The sequence below is a fragment of the Moschus berezovskii genome, chromosome 17 (genome assembly GCF_049115385.1).
Source record: "Moschus berezovskii isolate FMDL1 chromosome 17, NW_MosBer_1.0, whole genome shotgun sequence".
NCBI classification, from domain to species: Eukaryota; Metazoa; Chordata; class Mammalia; order Artiodactyla; family Moschidae; genus Moschus; species Moschus berezovskii.
The window spans coordinates 30,885,342-30,903,648 of record NC_142476.1 but is presented as its reverse complement, the minus strand read 5'-3'; the positions used below and the strand labels follow the sequence as shown (position 1 = coordinate 30,903,648).

Below are 18,307 nucleotides of genomic sequence, written 5' to 3'. Positions count from 1 at the left end.
CACTTTTTAAAAGTTATTCTTAAATATTATGTCTTTTTGACGATAAATCTTTCTTTTTTCAATTTCATTTTCTAGTTCATCTTAAAACATCTGTAGATAGTTTTTTTGAGTGGAACTATTCAGCCTTCTTTCACTCCTCCCAATAAATAACAACAGTGCTGTCCATTCATTATGACAGTAAAAGCTCTCCAGACACTTCGAAATGCTCACTAGTGGACAGTGGAGAGGAGCTAATTCCAACTTTGTTAAAAATCACTAGATTTAGAAATGGCCCATATGCATCTTTTCCTTGAAATCTGAACCACTGATACTATGTACTGTTTTGGTGATTTATTATAACTCTGGGTTTCCACATATGGCCAGGGCATTGTATGACTTCATATATAAACTTACCACCTTTAGAGAACCTATATTATTTAGCTCCATTCTAGAAGAGATGATAATATATGTTTATAGATAACATCATATGGAATAATTGTAAGAAAGAGTTAGAAAGGAGATCTTCGGGGGCAGTGTTTTTATGAAGCTGCTTCTTCAAAGTCAGAGGAGTCATAAAATTGTGACTTATGAAGCATTATTTTTAGTTTCACATGTAGGATGTTTTAATGTCCTCCAAAGAGCTGCCTATAACTTTTGTTTTAAACCAGCTTTCTGATATCAGTTCTTAGTTCTGTATGCCTTGGAAATTTTTTTCTATTATATTATTTGACACACAGTAGGTGGTCACTAAATACTTTAGATAAATAATAAATGGTTGATGTCTATGCTATCTACTCTCTTTCCTTTAGGCTCTGATGGGTTACTTCAAAAGATTTGTGTTAGGAAAACAGCTTTCCATTTAATATAATTTCTGCATTCAAATAGTTTAATATCTTAGAATTAATAGTTGATCATTTCTTTATTTCTGAAGGCACAGCAACAACGCCATGAAAGAGACTTGGCCCTTTTGAAGTTGAAGGCTGAACAAGAGGCTCTGGAATGTCAGAGACAATTAGAAGAAACCCGAAGCAAAGCAGCTCAGGTAGCTTCTTTTGCAAATTTCTATCCTTGAAATCACTTTAGATTTCTTTTAATTTTATAGGAGGAAGAAGGAAAGATGTAAATAATAATGTTTTAGTACATTATCCCATAAGTTAATTTTATGCCATTTAACTCTAATAGCTGCCTTGTGAAATTAAGTAGTCAAGTCAAGATTTATCCTCAATTTAGAGGAATGGAAACTGAAGTACATGGTAGTTACTTGTCTACAGACACATCAACTTGTAAACAGTGGAGTTAAGACTTAAACTTCAGCAGTGATTTTAAGATTCCAGATTTTAAATTCTAAATTTTAAGACAGGAAATCCAGATAGTAGTCAAAGTTTGTTTTTTCCCCCCCGCACAAGGCAGTTGATCCATGAAACTGATTTTATGTTAAAACGAATTTGAATGGGATGAGATTAGACACAAAGTAAGTTATCTTCCCCCCACTTTTATTAACAGGTCCATGCAGAATCATTACAGCAGGTGGTTAAGTCACAACGGGATATGACTGAAGCCCTGCAGGAAGCAACATGTAAAATAGCCACTCAGCAAACAGAGACTGCTCGCCTGACCACAAATGCAGCACGCCAGATCTGTGAGGTAAGAGCCACTGACAGCACTTTTCCTTTAGGTCTTTTTAGTCAGCCTGAGTACCTTTGGTCTTAGCAGTAATGGGTCTCTAACATCTAGCAAATGCGTGCGTTTAATAAGTGACTTTCAGCGAGGGCCATACCCTATTGAAATGAGGCATCATTTATTGTAATGTGTTGTCCAGGTGAATGATACAGGGGCAAAAGATGCAAAAGAACTCATATTTTTTCCCCTGACTCAGGGGAAAAAATATGAGTTCTTTTGATACTTTGGCCACCTCATACGACGAGTTGACTCACTGGAAAAGAGTCTGATACTAGGGGGTATTGGGGGTAGGAGGAGACGGGGACGACAGAGAATGAGATGGCTGGATGGCATCACTGACTCTATGGACATGAGTTTGGGTGAACTCCGGGAGTTGGTGATGGACAGGGAGGCCTGGCGTGCTGTGGTTCATGGGGTCGCAGAGAGTCGGACACGACTGAGCGACTGAACTGAGCTGAACTGAACTGAATCTTTTTAAAAAGATTGTGTAATTTATACTAATATATATTTACGATAATATATATATATTTGCAATAAGATGTATCCCTTTTAAGTGTACAGTTTTATGATTTTTGACAAATACGTAGGTATAGGCATCTATGTATATTTCTTATTTATTTATTTATGACTGTGCTGGGTCTTTGTTGCTTTGTGTGGGCTTTTCTCTAGTTGTAGTGGGCAGGAGCTATTCTCTAGTTGCAGTGCATGGGCTTCTCATTGCGATGGCTTCTCTTATTGCCAAGCACAGGCTCCAGGTGCTTAGTCTTCACTAGTTGTGGCACATGGATTCAGTAGTTGTGACTCCTGGGCTGTAGAACACAGGCACAGTAGTTGTGGCACGCAGGTTTAGTTGCTCCATGGCCTGTGGGATCTTCCTGGACCAAGGATTGAACCTATGTCTCTTGCATTGGCAGGCAAATTCTTTACCACCGAGCCCCATGGAAGTCCTAGGTATATTTCTTTATCATATCTCTCTATCCCTATAAATACCACTATAATCAAGAAATATCCAGCACTCTTAAAAGTTCCCTCATGCAACTTTGCAGTCAATCTCAGTCTCCCCAATCTCAGTCCCAGGGAGCCCCACATCTGTTTTGTATGTAGATGTTTCATTGTTATCCGGAGTGATATTAGTGTCTTTTTTTTCCCCTTAATTGTACCAAGTATAAAGCCAGAAATAGTTTTACTGCTGTCTCTGTATAGGATATCATGATCTATACTATAAAGTTTCAGTTTATTTAGCAGTTACTATTTAGGACTGTTTGTGAGATGATTCTGTTATTAAAAAGCCATGAACCTGCTTTATGCTGAGTACATGGGGTTGTGCAAATAAGTATAGAGTCTCTTTTCTCAAGAAGTTTTAGGTTACAATTAACAAAGATTTTAAAAACACTTCAGTTTGTCAAAGCAATGATGGAATTAACACCAAATGAATCGTATATGGCAATAATGGCTAAGAGTAGGGAAAATGTACTTCACATTATTGGTGAGGTTAGAAAATTCTAATTGAGTTTGCTTCTTGAAGAAAGATTTAATTTTTGGTTTTAGTCAGTTCAGTTGCTCAGTCACGTCCAACTTGTTGAGACCCCATGGACTATAGCACGCCAGGCTTCTATGTCCATTACCAGTTACGGAGCTTGCTCAAACTCATGTCCATTGAGTCGGTGATGCCATTCAACCATGTCATCCTCTGTCATCCCCTTCTCCTCCCGCCTTCAATCTTTCCCAGCATTAGTTCAGTCGCTCAGTTGTGTCTGACTCTTTGCGACCCCATGAACAGCAGCACGCCAGGCCTCCCTGTTCATCACCAACTCCCTGAGTCCACCTAGACCCATGTCCACTTAGTCGGTGGTGCCGTCCAGCCATCTCATCCTCTGTCGTCCTCTTCTCCTCCTGCTCTCAATCTTTCCCAGCATCAGGGTCTTTTCCAATGAGTCAGCTCTTCGCATCAGGTGGCCAAAGTATTGGAGTTTCAGCTTTAGCATCAGTCCTTCCAATGAACACCCAGGACTGATTTCCTTTAGGATGGACTGGTTGGATCTCCTTGCAGTCCAAGGGACTGTCAAGAGTCTTCTCCAACACCACAGTTCAAAAGCATCAATTCTTGGGTGCTCAGCTTTCTTTATAGTCCAACTTTCACATCCATACATCACCGCTGGAAAAACCATAACCTTGACTAGAGAGACCTTTGTTTACAAAATAATGTATCTGCTTTTTAATATGCTGTCTAGATTTGTCATAGCTTTCCATCCAGGGAGCAAGCGTCTTTTAATTTCATGACTGCAGTCACCAACAAAAGTGATATTAGAGCCCCCAAAAATAAAGTCTCTCACAGTTTCCACTGTTTCCCCATCTATTTGCCATGAACTGATGGGACCAGATGTCATGATCTTAGTTTCTTGAATGTTTGGTCTTAAGCCAACTTTTTCACTCTCCTCTTTCACTTTCATCAAGAGGCTCTTTAGTTCCTCTTCACTTTCTGCGTATCTGAGGTTATTGATATTTCCCCTGGCGATCTTGATTTCAACTTGTGCTTCATTCATCCCAGTGTTTCGCATAATGTTTTCTACATAAGTTAAATAAACAAGGTGACAGTATACAGCCTTTACGTATTCCTTTCCCAATTTGGAACCAGTCTGTTGTTCCATGTCCAGTTCTAACTGTTGCTTCTTGATGTGCATGTCGATTTCTCAGGAGTCAGGTCAGGTGGTCTGGTATTCCCATCTCTTTAAGGACTTTCCACAGTTTGTGGTGATCCACACAGTCAAAGGCTTTGGTGTAGTCAATAAAGCAGAAGTAGATGTTTTTTGGAACTCTGTTGGGTTTTGATGATCCAGTGGATGTTCGCAATTTAATCTCTGGTTCCTCTGGTTCCTCTAAATCCATCTTGAACATCTGGAAGTTTTCAGTTCATGTACTTTTGAAGCCTAGCTTGGAGAATTATGAGCATTACTTTGCTAGTGTGTGAAATGAGTGCAGTTGAGGGGTAGTTTGAACATTCTTTGGTATTGGCTTACTTTGGGATTGGAATGAAAACTGACCTTTTCCAGTCTTATGGCCTCTGCTGAGTTTTCCAGATGTGCTGGTATATTGAGTGTAGCACTTTCACAGCATCATCTGTTAGGATATGAAATTGCCCAGCAGGAATTCCATCACCTCCACTAGCTTTGTTCATAGTGATGCTTCCTAAGGGCCACTTGACTTCAGGATATCTGGCTCTAGGTGAGAATTCACACCATCGTGGTTATCTGGGTCATTAAGATCTTTTTTGTATAGTTCTTCTGTGTATTCTTGCCACCTTTTCTTAATATCTTCTGCTTTTAATTTTTTTTTGGGGGGGTTTGCTGTGGCCTGTTTTAGACTTAAAGACTTTCTGCTTAGTAATTCATAGATTGTTATAGTTAGGTGAAACCTTAGAAATCCTGTGGCCTACCTCTATTTATTTTATAAAGACATGAAACTTCAAGAATCTAAATGACTTGCCCACAATATGTTACCTATTATGGCAGAATTTGTTGCTTTCAATACAGTGATATTTCCAAGACACTCTTCTCTCTCTCAGTTCTTCTGTGACATTACCTTTTTGCATCTTCTTTGCCTTCTGTCTGTTCATATTTAGATGGCGGAGTTGACTCGAACTCATATCTCAGATGCCATCACTGCTTCAGGAGCTCCCCTAGCAGCGCTATACGATCACCAGCGGCAGCACGCCCCGGACTTTGTGAAACAACTAAGGACAAGAGCTCAAACAGATAGGTTAATATCCGTTCACTCAGCAGATATGTAATGAACATCTGTTATGTCCCAAGCACTGTTGTGGGTACTGAAAATATAGTCTAGTGGGGAACAGAGACATTAATCAAATGTTCCTTTTGATGAGTAAACACTTACAAATTAAGATAAGTATTATGAAAGAAAGGAACACTTGATTTTGAGATATACAGCAAAGGAGTTTGACTAACATGGAAGTCAGAGATTTTCCTGAGGAAGTAAAGCTAATGGTGAGAGCTAGTGGATGAAAAGGAATCAGTGATATAAAGGAGATAAGGAATAGGCAGGTCAGTGCATGCAAAGGTGGAAAAGAAAATGAAAGAAGACAAAAGAGACTGGAAGCAGAGGGCAAAAAGGAGAAAGGTAGGAGATGACGCAGGAGTCAGATCGTGGTAGAACTTTGCAGATCCTCTGGATTTTGCGGTTTATTCTAGGAGCAGTGAAAAGTCATTAGAGAGTTTTTTAGGCAGTGCTGGGTGATGTCATCATGTCTGTGTGTATATTTTTTTACATCAACTTTGACTGTCTCTAGTTCATAGATAATTATTCTATTCACATTCATTGATACTTGAGGTGATTTGTGTTTATTTTTCATAATAAATATTCTTTAATGTGTTATATACTTTTCTATGAGCAAATACGTTTCTCAAATAGTTTGTAACCCATATTTCATAATTTGTATTCAAGACTTTATCTCATGTTAATATTAAACCGTATCTAAAATATTTCTCTTATTTGAGACTTTAAATGTTTTAATCAGTTTTTCTTTTCTTTGTAGGAAAAGTCAGTCTGGTTCACTTTCTCAGAGTAAAGAAGGAACCCTTGAGTCTAAGCATCAGAAATTTTCCCCTTCATATGATAGTTATTCTGAGTCTTCAAGATACAAGAATCGTGATAGAAGGTGAAGAGAGTTTGATTTAGTAAAGTCTGATAAATGGCTTAGACATTGCTTTTTTAAAATTCTTTTATCTTATTTCTTTAAATGAAATAGTGTTTTCCCTTCTGTTCTGGCTTCCCTGATTTTTAGCCAGTTTACGAAATAGTTGTTCAGTGTAATAATATAGCTACCATTCCTTAACAGTCTACTGTACAAGTACTGTAAGAATGATTTTTCCTGCGTTTATTCTTCACAACAACCTTCCAAGACAGATATTATTGTCATTTTATAGGTAAGGGAACTAAGGATCATGGAGATATTAAGAAACTTACCTACAATCACATAGTTAGTAAGCACATCAAGAAATTGAACCATGATGTATCTGGCTTGAGAGTACACTGCTTTGCTGATATCCATATTTTTTTACATTACTGTATGTACTAATTTTTATCATTATGAAAGAAGATTGAATACTGTGTCATTGATACTTGATAACATCTGTAATTTTCAGTTATGGATCTGTCCTTGGATTAAAAAGTTTTAGAGGCTACTTTCCTTCATTCTTAGTGATAGGATACCTATGTTATCAAAGTATACTGAAACCTCAATTTAAAATATTAAATCATGAGACTGAAAAATATGAAAATTAATGGGGGGTAAGTACCAACAGTTATTAAGTACTTACTCTGTGTCTGGAACTATGTGACTTTCATTTAACCTTCACTGACAATTTAGACCATCACCTGAGTTCCTGCAGTGGTCTCCTAATAGGTTTCCCTGTCCTTTAACCTTTCCCTGATCTATTCATTAACCACAAGGCAACCAGGGTGATTGTTCGAAAATTTGCAGCTGATTGGTTATTTACCTCTCTGAAACGTCAGTGTTTCCTCGGAGCCACTTAGTATAGCATGGAAGTCCCTTTGTTATTAAGCCTTTAGTCCATCTCCAGCTCTGTCACTTGGCATTTCCCCTCTTACCATATTTTACTAGTTCTAACTACTTCATTTCTCTAAGAGCCTTGCTCTCTTTGTCTCCTGTGCCATTATATGCTGTCCCTTCTTTCTAGACCCTCCCTACTCCATTTTATTTACTATAGTTTTACTTCCCCTTTAAGAATCAGTATCAGCCCCTCATCTGCTTTAGAGATCCCTTCTGTGTTCACCCACAGCAATCCAAGTGTAACTATTATAGCCATTGCCAGGTTCTGTATTCTTACTCCTTTACTTATTACTTGTAGACTAAACTTGGAGCTCTTTGAGGACTTCATTTTCATCACCCCCGCAATGAAACCCTATACCCATTAGCAGTCAGCTCGTATGTCCCTTCTTTCCCAGCTTCTGGCAACAACTAATCTACTCTTTCTTTTCTGTGGATTTTTGTCTATTTTGGATATTTCATATGAATAGCACCATTCACGGCACCCCACTCCAGTACTCTTGCCTGGAAAATCCCATGGACAGAGGAGCCTGGTAGGCTGCAGTCCTTGGGATTGCTAAGAGTCGGACACGATTGAGCGACTTCACTTTTCACTTTCATGCATTGGAGAAGGAAATGGCAACCCACTCCAGTGTTCTTTCCTGGAGAATCCCAGGGACGGGGGAGCCTGTCAGACAAATAATTAAGTAATATTCTGATAAGTACCATCATAGAAATCTGCACACACACACACACACACAGTATAAACACAGGAAAAGAAGTGACCAAACCCTCCTTGAGAGTAGAGAAGGGGTCTACAAACAGTTTGCAGAAATGCTACTTCAACTGAGTCTTGAATTCATTAAGCACAGATGAAAGGTAGGGCGTGTCACAGGAGGGAAATAGCTTATTCAGGGGACCTTAAAACTTGGCTCATGGTTGGCTATGTATTTATATTTAGTGGATAGATAAGGAAAGCAGAGAGGGAGGAAGGAAAATACTAAACTTTAAAACAAGTTCACTAAGCATTTAGAAACCTGAAGCTTAAAGTTAGGAGAAGGGCAGAGCTAATGATACAGACTTAAGGCTTACTCCAGATGGTAGCAGTAGAAATTATAGATATGCATACGATTGTCCAAGGAGAGTATATAGCATAAAGGAGAAAGAAACCAAAACCCTAAGAAGCACAGTCATTTTAAGAAAAGATAGAAAAATTAAAAGGAAGTGAAAGAAATACAGGAAAACTTGCTAGGGAGGTAGGGAGAGAAGCAGTTGGGAGTAGAGTCAGGGAATATAAGAAAAGAGAGCCCTTTTATCATTTAATTCTGTTATAATTTCAAGCTTACAAAAGCATTGCAAGAATAATACAAGTTTCCCAAATATCTTTCCTCCAGATTACCCTAGTGTGTTAACATTTTACTACATTTGTTAGCAAGCTTTTAAAGGAAGGAGATAAGAGATTCATACTACCTGATGTAGAAAAAGAAATTATCTATTGGATGTGACAGAGTTTAGGTGGAGTTTACAAGAACAGTTCCAGTAGAACAGGTGGGAAATGAGGCAGGCTGCAATAAATTATGAGGTCGATATAAAGTAAGGAAGTGGAAACAGTAAGTAGAAGCCCCTTTTCCCAGTAGATTGATTGATTTTTAAATGAAAGGCAAAAAGGGAGTGAGAGCCTGAGAATAGTGGTTCCCCATCATTACTATTTAAAAGTGAAACCTTCTTTTCTGCTACTCATCTTTTCTAAAATAGTTTCTTCTCAGACTTACGTCTAAGTGGCATTTTTATGTTTTATATCTTTCATTGTTTCAAATCTTGATCATAAGGCACATTTCCTTGGCCAAATAAGTTACTTTGAAATTATATCCATATTTTGTTGCCTTAATTTTTTTTCTCGTTTGTTTCCATAATATGCCTAAACAGGAGTAGTAGTGGTAGCAGCCGTCAAGAAAGTCCTTCAGTTCCATCTTCTAAGGAAAATGAGAAGAAACATCATGGTGAAAAGATAGAGAGTTCTATTGATGAACAGGTTCAGACCGCTGCTGATGATTCTTTTCGAAGTGATAGTGTACCATCTCTTCCTGATGAAAAAGGTAACTTTGTTTGCACATATATGTGTAATTACTTATGTGGGGAGGCTTCTAGAACCCTTTGAGATATTTGTGACTGAGCTAATTAATATAGGTAGAACATGGTGATATTACAGACAGGTTTCATGTCTGATATTAAATGTGTTCAGGTAAAACTGTTTCAAATGCACCATGCCAGTAACCTTGCTAATATTTTACGTGATTGTGTGTCATGATCCTAAAGGGAGGCCAAACAAAATCTAGGAGAATGTGCATGTGAATGGAAAAATATATATTCAATACTGAAAAAAATTACTTTTATCCTATTGTAGGTATGTAACATGACCATAAAAAGGAGAATACATTATTAGACCTTTAAATTTTAAACAATATAGTAAGGATACAGTTTCTTATAAGTGATGATGCCATCAGATATATTAATTAGAATAAATTCATTACCTAACTCCTCCTGGATCATAAACTAAACCTGTACTCCTGTCAAATCATGAATAGTAAATAATACAGCAAAGAAAATAAAATTTGGCAACAAATAGCACCTTTAAGACATTAAGTCAGCAAATTAACTGCCTCCATTTTTAGATATGCTCTTAAATAACTTCATTAAGCAGTGTTTTTGATTGATAGTCTAAAACTGTTCAAAGCAAGATGGGCACGACAGTCTTTGGAAAGTAAGAAGAAAATATTTAAATTTATTCATCCTTTAAATATATTTTTTTGTAAGTTTTATAGTGAGTATAAAATAGGGGTGAATGCTAAGTCGCTTCAGTTGTGTCCAGCTCTTTGCGACCCTGTGGACCATAACCTGAGGGGCTCCTCTGTCCATGGGATTCTCCAGGCAAGAATACTGGAATGGGTTGCCATTTCCTCCTCCAGGGGATCTTCCCAACCCAGGGATCAAAACCAGTGTCTCTTGCATGTCTCTTGCATTGTCAGGTGGGTACCCAGGTAGAAGTGAGGTGCTGCTATACTTTAAGTGTGAAAGTGGCTTTGAAACTGGATAATGAGTAAAGGATAGAACAGTTTTGAGGTTCATGCAAAAGCTTACATTGCCCTGCAGAGGTTATTGGTAGGAATATATATGTATTAACGGTGATTCTGAGGAAGTCTGATAAAGGTGGAAATAAGGAACATCTTGGGCTTCCCTGATGACTCAGTGGTAAAGAACCCATCTGCCAACGTCAGAGGCATGGGTTCGATTCCTGGGTCAGGAAGATCCCTTGGAGAAGTAAATGTCAACCCATGCCAGTATTCTTGACTGGGAAATCCCATGGACAGAGGATCCTGGCAGGCTACAGTCCATGGGGTTGCAGAAGAATTGGACACCACTTAGTGATTAAACAACAAGGAACGTATTATTGGAAATTGGAAGAAAGATAGTCTTTGTTATAAAGCGGCAAAGAATTTAATTGAACTTGTTCTAATGTTTGTGGAAGTTCAGTTCAGTTCACTCAGTTGTGTCCGATTCTTTGCGACCCCATGGACTGCAGCATGCCAGGCCTCCCTGTCCATCACCAATCCCCAGAGCCTACTCAAACTCATGTCCATTGAATCAGTGTTGCCATCCAACCATCTCATCCTCCGTCGTCCCCTTCTCCTGCCTTCAATCTTTCCAAGCATCAGGGTCTTTTCCAGTGAGTCAGTTCTTCGCATCAGGTGGCCAAAGTATTGGAGTTTCAGCTTCAGCATCTGTCCTTCCAATGAATATTCAGGGATGATTTCCTTAAGGATTGACAGGTTTGATCTCCTTGCAGTCCAAGGGACTCTCAGGAGTCTTCTCCAACACCAAAGTTTAAAAGCAGCAATTCTTTGGCGCTCAGCTTTCTTTTTGTCCAGCTCTCACATCCATACATGACTAATGAAAGAACCATAGCATTGACTAGACAGACCTTTGTTGGTGAAGTAACGTCTGCTTTTCACTATGCTGCCTAGGTTGGTCACAGCTTTTCTTCTAAGAAGCATGCATCTTTTAATTTCATGGCTGCAATCACCATCACCATCTGCAGTGATTTTAGAGCCCCCAAAAATAAAGTCTGCACTGTTTCCGCATCTATTTCCCATGAAGTGATGGGACCAGATGCCATGATCTTAGTTTTCTGAATGTTGAGTTTTAACCCAACTTTTTCATTCTCCTCTTTCACTTTCATCAAGATGCTCTTAGTTCTTCGCTTTCTGACATAAGGGTGGTGTCATCTGCGTATCTGAGGTTATTGATATTTCTCCCAGCAATCTTGATTTCAACTTGTGCTTCATCTAACCCAGCATTTCTAATGATGCACTCTGCATATAAGTTAAATAAGCAGTGTGACAATATACAGCCTTGACGTATTCCTTTCCTGAATTAGAACCAGTCTGTTGTTCCATGTCCAGTTCTAACTGTTGCTTCCTGACCTCCATACGGATTTCTCAGGAGGCAGGTCAGGTGGTCTGGTATTCCCATCTCTTTAAGGATTTTCCACAGTTTGTAGTGATCCACACAATCAAAGGCTTTGGCATAGTCAATAAAGCAGATGTTTTTCTGGAACTCTGTTGGTTTTTGATGATCCAGTGGATGTTGGCAATTTGATCTCTGGTTCCTCTGCCTTTTCTAAATCCAGCTTGAACATCTGGAAGTTCACAGTTCACGTACTGTTGAAGGCTGGCTTGGAGAATTTTGATCATTACTTTGTTAGTGTGTGAGATGAGTGCAATTGTGCGGTAGTTTGAACATTGTTTGGCATCAGCTTTCTTTGGGATTGGAATGAAAATGGACCTTTTCCAGTCCTGTGGCCACTGCTGAGTTTTCCAGATTTGCTGGTATATTGAGTGCAGCACTTTCACAGCATCATCTTTTAGGATTTGAAATAGCTCAACTGGAATTCCATCACCTCCACTAGCTTTGCTCTTAGTGAAGATTCCTAAGGCCCACTTGACTTCACATTTCAGGTTGTCTGACTGTAGGTGAGTGATCACACCATCATGGTTATCTGAGTCATGAAGATCTTTTTTGTATAGTTCTTTTGTATATTCTTGCCACCTCTTCTGCTTCTGTTAGGTCCATACCATTTCTGTCTTCTATTGTGCCCATCTTTGCATGATATGTTCCCTTAGTATCTCTAATTTTCTTGAAGAGATCTCTAGTCTTTTCCTTTTTGTTGTTTTCCTCAATTTCTTTGCATTGATGGCCGAGGAAGGCTTTCTTCTCTCCTTGCTATTGTTTGGAACTCTGCATTCAAATGGTATATCTTTCCTTTTCTCCTTTGCCTTTCACATCTCTTTTCACAGCTATTTGTAAGGCCTCCTCAGACAACCATTTTGCCTTTTTGCATTTCTTCTTCTTTGGATGGTCTTGATCCCTGTCTCCTATACAGTATCATGAACCTCTGTCCATAGTTCTTCAGGCACTCTATCAGATCTAATCCCTTGAATCTATTTGTCACTTCCACTGTATAATCATAAGGGATTTGATTTAGGTCATACCTGAATGGTCTATTGGTTTTACCTGCTGCTGCTGCTAAGTCACTTCAGTCGTGTCCGACTGTGTGTGACCCCATAGACGGAAGCCCACCGGGCTCCCCCTTCCCTGGGATTCTCCAGGCAAGAACACTGGAGGGGGTTGCCATTTCCTTCTCCAATGTGTGAAAGTGAAGTCGCTCAGTCGTGTCCGACCCTTAGCGACCCCACAGACTGCAGCCTACCAGGCTCCTCCATCCATGGGATTTTCTAGGCAAGAGTACTGGAGTGGCTTGCCATTGCCTTCTCCGGTTGGTTTTACCTACTTTCTTCAATTTAAATTTGAATTTGGCAATAAGGAGTTCATGATCTGAGCCACAGTCAGCTCCCAGTCTTGTTTTTGCTGACTGTATAGACTTTCTCCATGTTTGGCTGCAAAGAATATAATCAGTCTGTTTTCGGTATTGACTATCTGGTGATGCTCATGTGTCGAGTTTTGTCTTGTGCTGTTGGAAGAGGGTGTTTGCTGTGACCAGTGCGTTCTCTTGGCAAAACTCTGTTAGCCTTTGACCTGCTTCGTTTTGTCCTCCAAGGCCAAATTTGCCTGTTACTCCAGGTAGCTCTTGACTTCCTACTTTTGCATTCCAGTCCCCTATGATGAAGACAACATCTTTTTTGGGTGTTAGTTCTAGAAGGTCTTGTAGGTCTTCATAGAATCATTCAGCTTCAGCTTCTTCAGCATTACTGGTTAGGGCATAGACTTGGATTACTGTTGTATTGGATGGTTTGCCTTGGAAATGAGCAGAGATAATTCTGTCCTTTTTGAGATTGCATCCAAGTACTGCATTTTGGACTCTTGTTGACTATGATGGCTACTCCATTTCTTCTAAGGGATTCTTGTGCACAGTAGTAGATACAATGGCCATCTGAGTTAAATTCACCCATTCCAGTTCATTTTAGTTCAGTGATTCCTAAAATGTCAGTGTTCACTCTTGCCATCTCCTGTTTGACCACTTCTAATTTGTCCTGATTCATGGACCTAACATTCCAGGTTCCTATGCAGTATTGCTCTTTACAGCATTGGACTTTACTTCCATCACCAGTCACATCCACAACTAGGTGGTGGTGTTGCTTTGGCTCCATCTCTTCATTCTTTCTGGAGTTATTTCTCCACTTTTCTCCAGTAGCATATTGGACACCTACCAACCTGAGCAGTTCATCTTTCAGTGTCATACTATTTGCCTTTTCATACTGTTCATGGGGTTCTCAAGGCAAAAATACTGAAGTGGTTTGCCATTCCCTTCTCCAGTGGACCACGTTTTGTAGAAAGTGGAAATTGAAAGTGATGACCCTGGATATTTAGCTGAGGAGAATTCTAAGCAAAACATTGAAGGCCTGGCCTAGTTTCTTCTTACTGCTTATAGTAAAATGTGAAAGAAGAAATAAATTGAAGGAATTATTAAGCAAAAAGGAACCAGAATTTGAAGATCTGGAAAATTCTGCATATTTGTGCATATTGTAAAAAAAGGAGAAAGTGAGTTCTGGAGAGAACACTAAGGCACGAGTGGACAGTTACTTCATAAAGAAATTACCTGTGGATTTAATCAGCCACCTCAGCATGTTCAGCTGAAGCCAGGAATACAGATGGGATTATGTGAGCAGAGACACAACCAGTTTGGATTAAAGGACAAGAGACAGGATGAAAAAGGAAAGCTTTCAGACTTCTGGGATTCTGTGGGAAGAGACATTAGAGCTATCCAACAGTGAACATGCCTATAGAAGATCAAGGTGGCTAGAATTGATGGGGCAACCAAGATCCAAAGAAATTAAAACTTGGAAAAACTAATATGAGGAAGAAAACAAGAAAATATCAAGGTCACTTTGGTTTGGCAATGATTTCTTAAATATAACACCAAAAGTACAATCCATGAAGGAAGAAATTGACAAGATGTACTTTATTAAAATTTTTTAAACTCTACTATGTGAGATTATTAAGATAATGAAAAAAATCACAGACTGTTAAAAAATATTTGTGCAAAAACCCATATTGGATAATAGACTTATCTCCAGAATATATAAAAGACTCTTAAAACTCAACAGAAACATCAGCAACTCAGTTAAAAAATATGCAGAGATCTAAACAAATACTTCATTGAAGAAAACATACAAATGGCATGTAGACATGGGAAAGGTCTTCAATATCATATTGTCTCCAATATCATATATTTATATGGAAATGAAAATTAAAATCTCAGTGAGATACTGTAACCTGCCTGTTGGAATGACTGAAATCCAAAATAACAACAAATTGGTAGCAAGGATCCTGGGCACCAGGAACTTTAATTCATCACTGGTGAGAATGTAAAATGTCATGGTACCTCTGGATGACATATTCACAGTATTTTATAATGACCCAGCAGTCATATGCCTAGGTATTTACCTAGTGATCTGAAAGCCTAAGTCCACACAAAAATCTATATGTTAATGTTCATGGCATCGTTATTCACAATTGCTAAAAAACTGGAAGTAATCAAGATGTCTCATGAGGGGAATGGATAAACAAACTGTTCAATCTATGCAGTAGAATACTGTTCAGCAAGGAACAATTTGATTCATGGACCAACACAAATCAATTTTAAGTGAATTTTACTGAGTGCAGTTAGCAAGCCCCCAAAGCCCCCAAATCATATATATTGTATGATTCCATTTATATGACATTCTGGAAAATGTCATAGGGGTGGAAAACAGATGAATATTTCCCAGGTATCAGGTGGAAGATAAAGTGATAGAATACAAAGAGATGCACAGAAGAACTTTTAGTGTGAAACAGCTGTTACATAATAAGGTATTGTGTGTTCAGCATGTACTGTCTGATGTGCATTTGTCAAAACCCTAAAACTGTACATTGCAAAGAGTAAGCTTTAATATATGCAAACTAAAGACACACACACACACCACCCAGGATGTTGGAATGAGGAGGTCCCAGGATGGAATGCAGTCTGTGACAAATCAACCTAACTGCAGTACAAATAAATAGCATAACCACACTGAAGGGGTGGGCATGGAGGGAAAAGGAGCTGGCCCAGATAAGTTTGGAAAATGGTATTTTCCAGTAGGAATTGTAAGCTTAAATACAAAAGGAATAGTATAAAAACTGTATTCTAGTTGGCAAATTTGTTTTTCACAGATGGACAGTTTACAGTTGTTTACATATCTGCTGGGGTTGAATAGATAAATAAATGGATGTTAAATTGTGGGAAATAGATTTCTCAGTGTTGGAGATAGAAATTATAGACTTACAAGAAAGGAATACTAGAATGAATCCTGAGATACAGGGTTAGAGTCAGAAACATCAGTATAGTTCACGTTTGGATGGGTGGATGGATACAGGAATGTGTGTGTGTGTGTAGACGGGTTAATATACCTGTATTTATTGTTACTTGACTGTCTGCACTGAGAGTGAAGAGAGAAGCTCTGTCCACTGAGAGAGAGTGGAGAAGCAACAATGTCCTAGTAGTTATAAGGACAACCATGCCAACATTATGGTTTCTAAATATTCTCCAATGAAAGAAACCAGAGCTCTTTGGAGAAATGACTGATTCTAGGACTATACAGGGGAAATATGAAGTGAAAAAAAGAAGGGCAGGGGGAATGTCAAAGGCACACAGGAACCAACCTAAAAGAGCTGTTATGTTTTTAATTAAGCTTGGGATTAATGAATTTCTAAACATTTTTTCATTTGCATTTCTTTGACTTCTAGTCATGTTAATCTTTTTTAAAAAACTTAATTTTGGCCATTAATATTTCCTTTGTGAAGCATCACATCATGGCAATTTCTTATTTTTCTGTAGGGGTATTTGTTGTTCAGTTTCTCAGTTGTGTCCAACTCTGCGACCCCATCGACTGGTTTTCTGATTGATTTATAAGAGCTCTTTATATATGAAGTACATTACACTTTTGCCATATTTCTTGTACTAGTATTCTTAGATATTTTAGGTTTTTTTCTGTTTCTTGTTTGTAAAGTGAGTGAATTTTCCATGCCTTATTATTCATGCCTATTAATAACTAGTGTTCAGTTCTTTAATTTGTTAGATGGTCCTGTAAAGATGCAGTGGGGGCTACTAATTGAATATCTACTGAAACTTTACTTTATAACGTATACTTGCTCCATATTCTTTTAGATTCAACTTCTGTTGCAACAGAATATTCCCTGAAATTTGATGAATCCATGACAGAAGATGAAATAGAAGAAAAATCATTTCGATCTTTACTACCTTCTGAGAGTCATCGCAGATTTAACATGGAAAAGAAAAGAGGCCATCATGATGACTCTGATGAAGAAACTTCCCCAGAAAAGACTACACTGTCCTCTGCCAAGGTGTGTTTCAGTTTACCTGTGAAGATACTTCATATATAGTTATGCATATGCTCTCTCAAAGTTATGAAGTATCGTTTGTATTTGAACTCAGTTGTCAGCTACCAAAATATTTTTCCTAAGGTACCAATTTTGGGGTTTTTTTTTGGGAGGAAGGTATAGAATTTAGCTTTGCTTTCCTCATAAAGTAGCTTACAAACATATTCCTCAAAATAATACATAAGACCTTTGAGGATGTGAGCCAAAGTTATGTCTTTAGCTTTTTCATTCACTTCAGTCTTAAAACACTTTATTCCATTTTAAAAAGTTGCATTTATATAATTCTTCTTATTAAATTTTAAGCCTTTTGGATAACGGACAAATTCTTACCATCTTTACATCCCTGGGACAGTGCCTGACTTACTCTAGTTGTTTGTTAAAATTTTATTGAGTGAATAAATTAGCAGTTGAGTGTTACTTTCTCTCTTATGTGCCTTTTTTTTTTTGAAGAATGTTGTTTAACATGGTTGGCAGCCTTTCTATATACATAATTCATTTTTATAAGTGCATACCTCTTTTAATGAGGTTAATTAAGTTCCAAAAGGTATAGAGAGTGATCAAGATGACTTAAACTCTCTGACTCAGGAGCTGAGCATGCCATTCTCAGGAGGACAAGACAGCTTTTCTAAATTTACTATGGAGATGGTTCGACAGTATATGAAAGAAGAGGAAATGAGGGCAGCTCACCAGTCTTCACTCCTGCGTCTCCGTGAAAAGGCCTTAAAGGAGAAAACTAAAGCTGAACTAGCCTGGTTAGAGCATCAGAAAAAGTAAGTTCTTTCAATGAACATAATTTTGACTGTTCATTTTCTCCTTTCATGAAATGCTTTGTTTTTAAAGATGTTTTTGTTTCCTCATTTAATTTGATCAACCCTGTTTCTCAGGCTAGAAGTACAACCGTCATTGTTGAATCATGTTGCTTTCAAGACCTCCTACTCATATAACATTCTCTTTGCATTTCTCTCATCACTTAACTGACTCTTATATTGTTATTTTATGCTTAATTACTTTATTGTGTTATAGATTCGCAAAGCTATTCTATCTTTAAAGGACATAGTCTAAGATTTGCTTATATCACATATCCAATAAAATATTGGTTTGGATAGGAATTGCTGCATGAAGCAACTGTTTTCTACATTTGAAAATGTT

General features: G+C 38.2%; 1 protein-coding gene across 4 annotated transcripts in view; it reads left to right on the top strand.

Annotated features, from left to right (window-relative positions):
* Window positions 1–18,307, top strand: part of CEP350 (centrosomal protein 350) — a 157,587-nt gene that overhangs the window by 75,608 nt on the left and 63,672 nt on the right. For all 4 annotated transcript variants that reach the window (XM_055419161.2, XM_055419162.2, XM_055419163.2 and 1 more), the window contains 7 exons: window positions 911–1,021; window positions 1,483–1,623; window positions 5,279–5,415; window positions 6,209–6,331; window positions 9,149–9,318; window positions 16,926–17,122; window positions 17,744–17,928. In XM_055419161.2, the coding sequence (XP_055275136.2) occupies window positions 911–1,021; window positions 1,483–1,623; window positions 5,279–5,415; window positions 6,209–6,331; window positions 9,149–9,318; window positions 16,926–17,122; window positions 17,744–17,928 (1,064 nt within the window). The remainder of the gene's footprint in view (window positions 1–910; window positions 1,022–1,482; window positions 1,624–5,278; window positions 5,416–6,208; window positions 6,332–9,148; window positions 9,319–16,925; window positions 17,123–17,743; window positions 17,929–18,307) is intronic.